The sequence below is a fragment of the Scyliorhinus canicula genome, chromosome 1, assembly GCF_902713615.1.
Source record: "Scyliorhinus canicula chromosome 1, sScyCan1.1, whole genome shotgun sequence".
Taxonomy (NCBI): Eukaryota; Metazoa; Chordata; class Chondrichthyes; order Carcharhiniformes; family Scyliorhinidae; genus Scyliorhinus; species Scyliorhinus canicula.
The window spans coordinates 53,105,488-53,119,562 of NC_052146.1; the positions used below are offsets into that span (position 1 = coordinate 53,105,488).

Sequence of the window (14,075 nt, forward strand, 5' to 3'; positions counted from 1 at the left end):
AACCTTTTGGACACTAAGAGGCAATTTAGCATAGCCAATCCATCTAGCCTCCAGTGTGTGAGGAAACCGGAGCATACGGAGGAAACTCACAGACATGGGAAGAATGTACAAACTCTGCACAGATACCCAGGCTGAAATTGAACGTGGGTCCCTGGTGCTGTGAGACAGCACTGCTGACGACTATGCCACCCCTTTATTTAACACACTTGTAACACAGTGGGCAGGCAGGGTATGTACCAGAGGGCAGGCAGGGTTTGTAACACAGTGGGCAGGTAGGATATGTAACAGAGTGGGAAGGCAGCGTATGTACCACACTGGGCAGGCAGTGTATGTAACACAGTGGGCAGGCAGGGTATGTAACAGTGGGCAGGCAGGATTTGTAACACAGTGGGAAGGCAGGGCATGTAAACACAACGGGAAGGCCGGGTATGTAACATAGTGGGAAGGCAGGGCATGTGACACAGTGGGAAGGCTGGGTATGTAACACAGTGGGAAGGCAAGGTATGTAACACAGTGGGGAGGCAGGGTATGTAACACAGTGGGGAGGCAGGGTATGTAACACAGTGGGAAGGCAGGGTATGTAACACAGTGGGAGGCAGGGTATGTAACACAGTGGGGAGGCAGGGTATGTACCACAGTGGGAGGCAGGGTATGTAACACAGTGGGGAGGCAGGGTATGAAACACAGTGAGAAGGCAGGGTATGTAACACAGTGGGCAGGCAGGGTATGTACCACAGTGGGAGGCAGGGTTTGTAACACAGTGGGAAGGCAGGGTATGTAACACAGTGGGAAGGCAGGGTATGTAACACAGTGGGGAGGCAGGGTATGTAACACAGTGGGAAGGCAAGGTATGTACCACAGTGGGAGGCAGGGTTTGTAACACAGTGGGAAGGCAGGGTATGTAACACAGTGGGAAGGCAAGGTATGTACCACAGTGGGAGGCAGGGTTTGTAACACAGTGGGAAGGCAGGGTATGTAACACAGTGGGAAGGCAGGGTATGTAACACAGTGGGGAGGCAGGGTATGTAACACAGTGGCGAGGCTGGGTATGTAACACAGTGGGAAGGCAAGGTATGTACCACAGTGGGAAGGCAGGGTTTGTAACACAGTGGGAAGGCAGGGTATGTAACACAGTGGGAAGGCAGGGTATGTAACACAGTGGGGAGGCTGGGTATGTAACACAGTGGGAAGGCAGGGCATGTAACACAGTGGGGAGGCAGGGCATGTAACATAGTGGGTAGGCAGGGTTTGTAACACAGTGGGAAGGCAGGGTATGTAACACAGTGGGGAGGCAGGGTATGTAACACAGTGGGAAGGCAGGGTATGTAACACAGTGGGAAGGCAGGGCATGTAAACCCAATGGGGAGGCAGGACATGTAACACAGTGGGAAGGCAGGGTATGTAACACAGTGGGAAGGCAGGGCATGTAAACACAATGGGGAGGCAGGGCACGTAACATAGTGGGCAGGCAGGGTATGTAACATAGTGGGCATGCAGGGTTTGTAACACAGTGGTAAGGCAGGGCATGTAAACACAACGGGAAGGCCGGGTATGTAACACAGTGGGCAGGCAGGGTTTGTAACACAATGGGGAGGCAGCGTATGTACCACAGTGGGCAGGCAACGTATCTAACACAATGGGGAGGCAGGTATGTAACTTCAGGGAGTGAAGGTATGTAAACCACTGGGTAGGCAGGGTATATAACAGTGAGCAGGCAGGATATGTAACAGTGGGGAGTGAGGGTATATAACAGCGGAGAGTGAACGTATGTAACCCAGTGGGCAGGCAGGTTATATAACAGTGAGCAGGCAGGTTATGTAACAGTGGGGAGTGAGGGTATGTAACCCAGTGGGCAAGCAGGATATATAAGAGTTAGCAGACAGGGTATATAAGAGTGAGCGGGCAGGGTATGTAACAGTGGGGAATGAGGGTATGGGCCACAGTGGGTAGCCTATGTAGCAGAGTGGGGAAGGAGCTAGCTAACATAGTTGGCAATGAGACGCTGTCACACATTGGGGAGGGAAGATATGTAACACAATGGGGAGGCTATGTAACAGAGCACGCTGGCAAGCTATGTAAGAGTGGGGAGATGGAAGGGAGGGTACACGACAAAAGCATGACCTTTGGCGAGAATAACCCGCAGCTTGGTGAAATCACTCGTGAGAAATTGAAAATGGAAACAATATTGGTGAACAATTAAACGCAATGATCAGGCCAACCTGGTCCTTTGTCGCCTCTGTGTAACGGACTGGAAATGTGATTGGAATAACTGGGACAAGGCAAACTTGGATAAAAATTTATTGAAACTTTTTGAGAACTTCAAAGCGAAACAAAAATAGTACAAGGAAAACCAAGAACTTTCAACATTTTATAACACAAAATATACCTTCATTTATTTTTTTTTCAACTCTCGGCACTTTTAAGCTGTAGAGCATAACATCTCCATTCATTTTGACACACCATAGAAAACCCCGAAAGCGTCTTCATTACTTCTTAAGCAACTGGTGAGCTTTTATTCCCCCCGTTACTCTAGACAGTAGCACTTAACACTGAAACAATGGTAAAAGCTAAAAAAAAAGAAATGGCACGTCTTGTACTCGGATCTATAAAGGTTTTGTTTTAATGTAGCATGGTAAGACATTGCTAGGTAAAATAGTGGTAACCATGCCGGCACTCTGGTTAATAAGGAGCTGTGTTGAAATGAGTATGACGAACGAATAAAGGGCTTGGAGCCTTATATACAGATGTATGTACACCAACAATAAATTAAAGTATAATTTCCAGTATTCTAATTTCAGTATATTTACACATGTTATCAAATAATTACATAAATACTTTATAATAGGTCTCCGTTTCTTTCTGTTATTGCATATATATGAAAAGCAGGTTGACATCTAGAAACCAAACTACCGATGGTGCTCGGAAACTCTTATCTTTCACTCTTCGGCTATTTCTTTGTTTGCTAAGTTGGGGACTCGATAATACCAAGGCTCTACACACTAGCATTTAAAAAAAGAAACAAGACATGTACGTGTGTGACATGCAAAGCCCTTTTGTCCTCTCTCTCTCTGGCTTTCGGATATCACCTTCCTATCAAGGGGAGTCGCTCCGGGTTGACCGGTCCTGTTTCGTGTCCAGTCCGCTGACCAGGCGCTGGATGTTCTGGAGCTGGTTGGGCGTTTCTTTCTCTGAGCACTGCTTCGGCGACAGTGAGAGCGATCCCGAGGAGAGGGTGGAGGACCTGCTGTTGACCTCAGAGCCCGAGTCCAGGCCGGCTGACACGGGGCTGGTTGTCATGCTGCTGTTGTTGACCTTCGCCTCGCCTGGGGTGGCCATGGGGGGCAGGGCGGTGGCCAGCAAGCTGCTACTGTCCATTCCGGGCACAGGGAAGGTGTAAGGGCTATACCTCAAGCGAGGCCTCACGGCGCTGAGGAACGGATGGCGGTGGAGGGAGGACGCGACAGACGGCGGGACTCCGGCGGGCATGGAGGCGGCGGCCGCAGCGGCCATGTAGGTGTAAGGATAGGGGAAAAGGCTACCAAAAGGTGACATCGCGAGACCCTGTCAATGTAACAAAGAAAAGTCAGGTTACGTTTGCAACAACTAATTGCTAAATACCGATACAAATGGATGGATTAGACTGGATTCCCGCGTTCAGTGAAACCATTAACCCAGAAACAATGCAACAGCTTGAGTAAATTTCCCATTCGCAAACCGAATGAAAAGCGTGAGGCCAGACACTGCAGAAAGAACACTTTAAACGCCCGTCTAAAGCACACATTGTGGGCTATTTAAAATCGAGTTGGGCTCTGACAACAGAAGAACAACTAGGTGCAAATATCTCTCACTTACTCTCCCCCAACAGGTCGCTCAGAGAGACAGGCAGAAACAAGAAGTGAAATAGGATTGAGAGAATGTGACTCATGCCAGCCAATCAGATAGTTTATCTTGATTGATATTCTATATTTTGTAGTATAAGTGAAAGATTTTTTTTAAGAGGTGATATATCTGGTATCAATCAGCTGGCGTTTCAAACCGTTCTGAGGGTGTGGTTGGAAAGGGAAAGTGGGAGATCCAATATTTTTTATTTCAAACGATCAATACTTTGCATGTTACACAAGGCTGTTTACTGAATGTTGCTCTCCGAGATAGCCTGCTTTCCAACGTTAATTTAGGGGGAGTGGGGAGCAATGTTGAAATACCCTATCTTGATTACTCACACAGGCTGTCAAACGACAATAGTGGAATAAAGACGAGGAGGATGAAGCTTTACCTGAGAGGCCAGCACGTGTTGTTGGAGGTGAAACGGGAGCGCTGATGCGGATCCACCAGGGAGTCCCTGCTGGGCGGAAACTAGTGTGTCCAGGGCGCTGATCCCGCCCGTGGCGCCCGACATTGAGGCCAACAGGTGACCCATACCTGCTGCCATATTTGGGAAGGCCCCACCCATCGCAAACTGACTGGGGTGCAACAGAAAAGGATGTCCCGCTGCCAATGGCGCAAAGAAGTGCTGGCCAGATAAATTATGAGAAAAGGCGAGGTTCTGTAAGTGTCCGTGGTTCAGGTGCGAGATATTATCCGTCTGGACGGTCAGGGGTGAATAAGGCTCCTTGCTCAAACCGCTGGACTCATCCGCTTTCTGATGGTGGTCCCGAACTGGGCTTTTGATCTGGCGGCCCTCGCCGTTCACGGCCTTGGCGCCCGAGGAGATGGCCGTCGGGCTCGGCTGCGAATCCCTCAAGCCCTTGTCAGTCCTGGAGCTTCCGTGCTCTCTCATCCTGCTCACAGAGTCCGCGGGCCGTGGGTTCGCTTTGCTGGAACCGCGTTCCCCCTTCCTGTCCTCGCCAGCAGCCAACAGTTTTCCCGAGTCTGGCCCTTCCTGGATGGGCTCGTCCTTACTGTCCACGTCGCTTTCGTCTTCGTCGCTTTGCAGGGCACCTGGAAACGAGGACAACGCGGTTAGAAAAGAACAGTTAGCAACTCAGACACGGTGCCACATTTGGGAGCCGCGCAGTTGGTGGGATGGGTCTGTCCCAGAAGGTGACAGGACCCAGGACAATGAAGCCACTCTGATGAAATAGAGAGAGTGACAATACAGGTGCGAGGAATCCAAATTCTGTCTTGTCTATGCTTCTCATTGCACCACTTAAAACAGAAAATGCTCTTTTGCTATATATAGTTTCACGGAATAAGGAGATTTCTAATTGAATTTAAGAGTTATCAAATCCTACAAAACCTCAGCATGCGCACACAAGTGGCCGGGGTCTCTCGGAGCCTAATTCCATTGCAGGAGAACAGTGAGTCAAAGCAATGCTGTATCTTGTGGCGGGTTATTTGGTTGGGAGGTGATAAGAATCTTAAATACAAACACACACTCAATTAATGCACGAGTGGAACACAAACTTAGTTGCGCCTTATTAAAAAAAAGCAAACAATCTCCTTTTGTAGGTAACAGAAATAATAACCTTTTACGTTCGCCGTTCCTGGCGTGGAAGCAGCGGGGGAGGTGGACTGACCGAAGCATTTGAAAGCCGCTTGCTCGCTGGACGAATCGTCCGATGTCCCATTCTCTTTGGAGCCCTTCTGCTGTTCGTCATAGACTCGGAGGGACTGAATCGCCAACTGTTTTCTGTTTAACCAAAAAACAAGGGGACAGGGACTTCAGTGGTTAGCACTCCAATAACTGCCCTTGTCACTTTCAATTCTATTTCAGCCTGCATTCTGATCATGTCGAATCGTGGCTTGTTTAGCAATATTCCGTGGACATGACTTACAAGTTGGTTTCGCGCGTTTTCTGTCTTAAATAAAAACAGCTAGGATGACACCAAGAGCAATCACCAAAAAGCGAAAAGATACTTCTCTGTCGCAAAATGCAACAAGCAAAACAACAAGCAGTTCTCATTTCACTCTCTGTGCTACCGAGACGATGACAGCTCTCTATCAGGCGGGTGAGATCATGACTGGAAGCAGGGCCTGTTAGTCCACACATTGACAAATAGAACTCACCTCTTCTCTCTTCTCCCATTGCCCGTGTCACGAAAGCCTTTGGCAAATGGATTGTTGTCGATTTTTAACTGAGTTATCTAAATATTAAAGAAAATGGCATTTTAATACTTATCTGCCATGCAACACATCATCAACTGCAATCTGCGCTGGAAGCGCGCAGGTTCTACGAAACCGTGTTGCTACAAGTTACCAGTGGAATTCAGAGACCAGGCGGCAGCGTTAAATCGCGGTTACGTTATCATTTCGGATTGTTTAGAGTAAATAAATGTCGAATTGCGTTAACGCAGCCACCGCAATATTCATTTCACCACAATCTGATCTGGAGTTGCAACATTTCCTTCTCCTGAATTGTGCATGCATCGCATTAAAATGTGGACCAGCCACTGAACACAACCATACTGCGCGAATATATGGGTGCAGAAACCCCGAATTTAATGTTACTGCCACTGAATGCGGTGTATTTATTTTATTAAATGTGAAAATACAAGGTGCAAACCACGAATCTGCCCCCAAATAAAGCCATTTTTGCATCATGATAACCCGCTCGTACAAGACAGGCAGGCCACTTTATCAGAGAGATAGGGTGTAGGCTGGCCTGGCGTCAGCACCGCCATTTACCCGCTGTTGACAACAAGTCAACAGTAACTTTATTGCCCATTCTTATCCTCCTTTCAATGGGGTCGAGAATTTAACTAGATTGAAAGCATTGTCCCTTTAAATAATGAACTGAAGATAATAATACAGCAGGGGCGAAAAACAGATCGGACACCCAGTCTGTTAACGTCGTTTTATTTAGCATGTTAACAGCCTTTTCATTATCAGTTTCTATTATCTGTATGAAACCCCCATAATCAACAGCGCGCAAGAATTATCAACAATTATTAAGTCACTGTAGGCAATGTGACTCCCTTCATAAGATTCCCTGACTAGCTAGTAGTGTGATGAGGAGCTAAGTGTCAAAGAGTTCCAAGTCCCTTAAAATTTACTGGGGCAAAACCATTAACAATAATTAACTCAATTGTCCATCCTCAGAGGTTTGATATCTATAAATGAGCATAATGCAAGATGAACATCTTGAATCTATTTAAAAATAGTCTACTTGCACGCTTTGCCACTAAAGATTACGAAATGTCTCTTTTTTAATAACTATAATTTAATAATAGTTAGAAATCTGTTAAATCCTACTACCTCGCACAACAACATTGATGTCAACACACGGCCCGCACAAACATATGCATCCAGGAGAGCCTTATATCTACTGCCGCACCAGGTAGCCTACGCCAATAACCAGCATTACAAGCCAAATCATAAAATCGTATTACAACATATTCAACAAACATCCTTGCAGATGAAATGAGACTGCCATTTAAACAATGTATTGATCACAATGAACTAAGCGATGCAGACAAGAGAAAGAAACTTGACCAAGTCTTCATGTTTCGATCTTTTTGGTGCAACGGTATCACAAGGGAAATCGACATCTCTATTACAAGAAATATTACGTTTCTGCAAATTACGGACTTACTTTTTTCTAAACTCACCTTATCGTTTTGGTACGCAGTCACCGCAATGAATTCTGTTTCGGGGAACACGTACGTCCGGAAAGTACTATAAGGAAGTTTCAAAATGTCGTTCGCACGAACAATGTGAAATCTAGGTTGATACTTGTGCATGGAGTTCAGAATAGTCTAAAGAGAATAAATCAAGCAATTACAACTCGACCAAGGCGAGTGCAGTTTTATACATGGCTGCTTCTAGATTCAGCCAAGCTGCTGGGAAACGTGGTATTATATCGCTTTGCTGTTTAATTTCACGCTGCTTATTAATGGTTGATCGGCAATAATATAAACTAATAACCAGCAGAAAAGACTTTACAGGAAGGGACAGAGTTCAACAGGAGTGTAAATCCACCCTTTTACATGAACAGCTGACGGCTTGCTAACAGTTGCACTATGGCCTCCCTTCGCTGTCTGAGCACATGCGAAATTATACCTAACTGGTTTAGAAATATATTATGCCTATCTACATATATCTGCTTATACGTGTGTACCTCTACCTCCCCACATATGTGTCTCTATGTAAATCGGTAAGACAAGTCGCCGATAATGTTGACATGCACGGCAGTAATTCAGAATGGAATGTGTTAAACAGCAAACGGCTGCTTTATAACCATTAACAATTTAAATGTCTTTAGTGTCCTGCTTTTTGAAGATCATATTAAAATGTGTTGACTAACGGAGCTACCGCTATCGTCATTGTTATTACAGTGGCTGGACTGTTTTCTCTCCAGCGAGCAAAATGCTTAATACTTTGCAGATTTGCCAAAATGAGCTAGTTTTCAAATATTTGCCACAGCAAGCCAGTGTCCATTACCACCGAGATTTACAAACTGAACATTGAGGAGGTTGACATGTGACTAAGCCTGATCACTTTGTGTCAAGAGAAAATTGTAAAATATGATCCCAACGATAAAATACTTGCAATCCCAGTTACTTAAAATGGCCGATCTACACAGTACCTCAGGTTATGAGAGCACACAATCATCACACTCAGAAAATAATGCAAAAAGAAAACATGTAAAGTCCTCACGTCAACACCAGTCCGTGCTTTAAAAAAAAACTCTGAATGCGAAAAATATTTTAGTATATTGACCAAACACGGCTGAAGTAAAAGCATATCACTCATTGGTTACTACTTGTTTTTAAATCATTCGCCCAAGTGAAGATTAATTCAGAAGTAAATATATCAAACTTACAAATCCATGTTTATCGGAAATGTTGTTTGTCAGTTTCAGCTTGTGGAAAGTGACAACTTTAGACATCCATTGCTCACCAGTAGCGGGGCTATCAGGGTGAATGTACATTCGCTTTGGCATTTCAGGGTCAGCTTTTCCGGCTACCATCCAGCGTGAGTTGTGGAATTTATACCTACAGTCATCCGCCGCCACTATATCCATTAGCAAAATATATTTGGCCTTCTTATCCAGACCCGTGCATCTAACTTTAAATGGCGGGAACATTCTCCTGCAAGAAAACATTAAGTTGACTATTTTTGCTTTGTACATCATACTGTCAGTAATGTAATCCACGTGAAAGCCAAATTGGAGCTAGTTTCTCCACTATTTCGGGGCATTGATTCGCAGGCATTTACCGTGTGAAATATTTGATACAACACATTTCATGGTGCTAGGTTTTAGAAGTATTGTGAAACAGCAAAAACATGCTTTAGATGTATTTTCATTGGTGTTTAATTTAAGGTTTCCATATACTAAATTTCAACTGTTTAGAAAAAATGCAGGGCCAAGTTAGAGAACCAATCAGTTCTATGTGGAGATATTTCAACTTAAATTTCAATATTTCTGGTAAGATTGATACAAGCATGGCTAACAACCCGGTCCTAGGTAAATGTGGGTTCGGTTACCTGCATAAGGCCGCGGCTACCTCAACGTTTATGGTTTTATAATCACCAATTGGTGCCATAAAAAACTGCGTGAGTTAAAATGCTCCCATCACAGGTGTCCTGAAAATAATCTGCCATACCCTAACTATCCCCTCCCTCCTCCACACCACCCAAACCCACTGAGATAAATTGCAGCGCCCAGCTCCTCCAGGCAACCCTGGAAACTAAGTGCTTGTGTGGAGCCCTTATCCTGCGAACGATGCACGTTATTTCCAAGCGCGGGCTGCCTGTCCCATCTTGCCATTTCTCCGATCAAATGAGTGGTTAAATGGAACTTCAGTAAGTCAAGTTTCATCAATCGGTCCCCCTGCAGATCACATGTGACCTCCCCTCTCATAAGGAAGAACCTATTTAAATTAATTTCATTAGCATTTATTAAAATTAAATATTTGATCGAGCCTGGTCGTCCTTTCTTAGCCCAGTGATGTCAATTGTCTCGTCTCACCAACAAAGCTGAAGACTAAATGTTTTTTTTTGGAAGGGGGGGGGGGGGGGGGGCGCTATGTCTGAGCTATTTCAATAAATAAGTGACTGTATTTACCGAGGCGAAATGTCTCCCTAAAATGGATCATTCTGCAGGAAGTGCTGCAAAAGTCCTTGACAGATTAGAGGCTCGTGCAACTGACAGCTTTTCTCAATTAAATCTATTTCGCCTGCTTAAATCCAACAATGCTCCAATATATATATATACAATGCATATATTATTCCGCATCATAACTATTCACGGCTGGATATTTAAAATAACTGGTAAGATCTCTTAATCAGTGAGGTCGGCATTGCTCTCTTGGATGGAAATGTGCGCCGTACCTTCCAGATTTGGTGATAACCATTTCAGTGCCACACTTGTGAAACTGATCCCACAAATCTTTCGCTTCGAGTATAACTTTCGGATCGTCTTCCACTTCTTCCTCGGGCTCCAGAGTCTTAAGAGGCCTCAGATGCGAGGGCTGGTGGCCCATTGCCGATAGAGCGATCCCAGCCTCACCTGCCCCCACGAGCTGATCCAGGACAGGCTTGCTGAGTCCGCCCGGGATTGTGAGAGCGGCCGCGCCGCCCGGAGGCAGGGCGAGAGCGGGGAAGAACGGTGGCTGATGTCCCAGCACAGCACTCATCGCAAAGTCCGGTGCCCGGTGAGGTAAGAACGGATGATAAGCCATACTTGTCCCCGGAATAACTGGCTCTCTCATCGGTAAATTCATCCACTCCCTGGATCTCGGTCGCACTGTCGCTTACAAGCGCATCATTATTAATATTATAATATGTTTTTGGAGGGGGGGGGGGAGGGGGAATCTTCACATGAACTGAAAGTAAGACTGGTTGGCCGTGGCAGAGCCTAGGCGCATCTCCCCAAACAGTCAACTCGGAGCTTTCCGTATGTGTGTGTGTGTGTGTGTATGTGTGCGTGTTGCGAATAGCTCAGCACTGTTGATTGGCTATTTGACGCTTTCGGACCAATTGTGTTGCTCCATAGGCGTGGTTTTGACAACTAAAGCCGGGGATAGATGAGTTATAAAAAGAAGGTGTCGGAAACTGTAACGTACAGCCAGCATCACTACTTCAGCCGTGTGAATATGTCAACATCATTAGAGGGAGGAGGAGGAGGGGGGCGCCTTGTGTGTGTTTGGGGGGGGGGGGGGGGTCACCAGCCAATGGAAAGGCCCAGGTGGCTTCACCCACCATCCAGGAAATCAGGCAGAGAGAATCGTGTGTCTGTTCCGGAGACAAGCTGGACCTCTCAGGCAGACAGCCCCCTTCTCGCCGTTATGTGCAATCTCTGAAACATCACTCCTCCCTTCACACTAATCCGCCGCCGCCTTCAAATGCCAGAGCCGGCGATTAGCAGCCGCTTTCATTCCTGCTGATTTGGGGGCGTCTTGTGTTTGTTCCCTTGTCTTGTCTTGTCTCTCTCTCCCCCCCCCCCCCCCCCCCCCCACCCCCAGTCTGCCGCAGATACTGATCTCTACATTTCAATTCGCGGGGGTGGGAGGTGGACAAAGCCACTAGATGTCCAGCATCTTAATTTTATTTGTTCCTTGTCTATGCTTTCAACAACACACAAAAATGTCTAATTTAACGAGGTGATTTAATTATCAGGACATGGCGCCTTGTGGGCTGCTGCAGCTTAATGCAGAAAGATTCTGCTTTCTCCCTTCTCTCTCTCTCTCTCCCTCTGAAAGCCCTGGGAAAAAAAACTCGCAACTGAAAAGCAATCACATCGGCTAAATGCACGGAGATAGGAGCGGAACATCTAAAGTGATTAGCTCTTGTAACATTGCATTTTTGACGCACATGTTTAAGGGCGCTTGGCGCCAGGCTGCTGACGTCGAGTTGTAACCAGCGTCTCGTATCATTTTTCGCCCTTTTTTCTCTCAAAAGGCAAAATATCGTCTCTCTGATCTGTGAGTATATATCCTGACCAGAGAAAGTCGCTCTGGCCACCACCAATCTCCGCCGTTGTAGCTTGCGACCTGAAGACGTTTCATTTCATTCTCTCTCTCGCTCTCTCTCCCCTTCTCCGCTGTGTTGTGTGTCCTTGACTCTCTTCCCCCTCTCCCTCCCACCGCCTTCCCCTCCTTAAAGCGCGAATGCCAAAAGCACGGCGTTTTCCTGACCTATGTGGAGATTTAGAAGTCGTCAGATTCACTTCAAGGCGAGTTCCCCTGAACCTATTTGCGTACATTTTTGTTTGGCATTTAGACAAAGGGAGATCCCACTCATTTGTGTTTTTTTAAACAATAACTCTCGTTTTAAACGTTCCTTATAACTGTCCTTTTTTGCTTAAAGTGAAGCAAATGACTGGATCGCATCCTGATATAATCTTTATAAAATAATAATCATATTCTATAGAATTGCGGTTGAGCAATATATATTTACGAATTATGCGTTCTCATGTAACGTTTCGAAAGGTTTCACTAACTTCCGCCAATTATGACTGACCTCCCAGGCTAAGCACCCAAGAGACTCGTATTATGAAGGGAGGGTGCACTAATCTAGGATCAAAAGCAGGAAGGTGCGAACTCTCTTTGTCTCTCCTCGCCCGACTCATTCACCCTCCTGTGTGTGATAAATCTACACTGGCGCCAACTACGTATAGGATGATTAATTTGCAAGCAAACAAAAGGGAATTGATGGCTAGCCATCTTAGTTAAACATTCGCCAATACCGCAAGCTACTTGTTAGCCGTCAGAGCTTTAAAACCTAGTAAGTGCACTGATGTGAAAATTAAAATAGCTTTGAAAGCATTTACGCCAGCACCGAGTCGCTCTGTAGTGCCTCTGCAACCAGACACCTCACTTCATTAGCTATAAGCAGACAGAGCTATAGCCTGAAATGACACAGAGGTTTGTTGATTACTGTTTATCTGAAAGAGGCGGGCACGTTTACATTGGCAAGTTTCGTGTAAATATTCTCTTAGCATGTGTGAGGTCCAGCTAGTGCCGATTACATGCTTCTTCCTTCCTAAAATCTTCGGCCACATTCGCGCGAGCCCATTTCCAATTTAACCGAATGTGTGATTAAATACTGGGCTGAGTTTGTACTGTGAGACCGCTTTTATTCCGACGTCGACCAGTCATAATGCAGTAACCTCTACGTTTAATCTTTTATCAATACATAGGTAATAGAATGATCTGATATGTGGGCAATTCAAATATTAAAATATCAATTGATTCACACACGTGAAATAACTCAGTTGGGGTATTATAGTATGTATTGTAAAGTTAGACTGATGGATCTATCTAACGGATGGATAGGTCTAATCAATGTCTATCTGTGCGTCCTGTAGTCTTCAAGTATCTGAAATCGTGGTGTAAAGCAGCTAAACTATATAAGCAAAACACATGTTTATATTACATTGTGGCAACTGTCATAGTAATCTATTGGGGGTATTCCCTCCCAGTTTATCATTCAAAGGGACTATACGTTGAAAGGCACATTGCTCTTTTTGGCTAATAAAGGCACTGCCAAATCGTCACTTGCTAAATGAGAAAGTTGCAGGGAACGGATAATAAACAACAGCTTGCAACTCGGATTTAGCCTTCGTATTTAAATATCTTTATTGTTTCCCCCACTCCCAATCCCACCTCACTTTCTGCCTCAGGTCCATTCACCTCCTTGTCTTTTACTTCACACACTTGCTGCCCTTTTCACTATCCTACGCCATGCACTGCAATTTCCTCCCTTAATCAAAATAGTTCCCTTCATCGGCCTTCTGGCCACGTCTTCCCTTCAAAACATTCCACAGTTTTTTTTTTAACTGATCTTTCCCTACAGCTAATATAGACTACAATGGTTTCCGCTTTGTAGCTAGCCCGATAAATATAGCACTCTGTGATAAAGTTCATGAACTTCATTTCTAACTTCAATATGCAGTATCCTGCTCGGGTTCATAATAAAACAAAGCAGGCAAACACAATTCGTGGTCTCTGCGCTGTTCTTTTGACAGGTACTTCAATTATTGATCAACTATTTCAGTGACATAGGACGATTTTTTGTGCGGACTGCAGACTGCACAATTTTTATGCTGTAGACCGACATTGGCGCCAGCAGCTTTATGGTGTTCACAAACTGCCGCACGTTACATGGGACCATCCGTTTGTCAATTTTCATTT

General features: G+C 45.3%; 1 protein-coding gene and 1 long non-coding RNA gene across 2 annotated transcripts in view; one reads left to right on the top strand and one right to left on the bottom strand.

Annotated features, from left to right (window-relative positions):
- Nucleotides 1-2,282: 2,282 nt before the first annotated feature.
- On the bottom strand, nucleotides 2,283-10,664 carry tbx3a (T-box transcription factor 3a). The gene is made up of 7 exons (XM_038790876.1): nucleotides 10,273-10,664; nucleotides 8,762-9,029; nucleotides 7,548-7,694; nucleotides 6,007-6,083; nucleotides 5,466-5,629; nucleotides 4,274-4,938; nucleotides 2,283-3,561 (listed from the first exon to the last, which is right to left on the bottom strand). The coding sequence occupies exons 1-7, from the start codon at nucleotides 10,662-10,664 to the stop codon at nucleotides 3,094-3,096; spliced, it is 2,181 nt and encodes a 726-aa protein (XP_038646804.1). The 3' UTR covers nucleotides 2,283-3,093.
- Nucleotides 10,665-11,440: 776 nt separating this feature from the next.
- LOC119962793 overlaps nucleotides 11,441-14,075 on the top strand; it is an 83,856-nt gene continuing 81,221 nt past the window's right edge. Inside the window, exon 1 of the long non-coding RNA XR_005459966.1 lies at nucleotides 11,441-11,864. This is a non-coding gene — a long non-coding RNA (uncharacterized LOC119962793). The remainder of the gene's footprint in view (nucleotides 11,865-14,075) is intronic.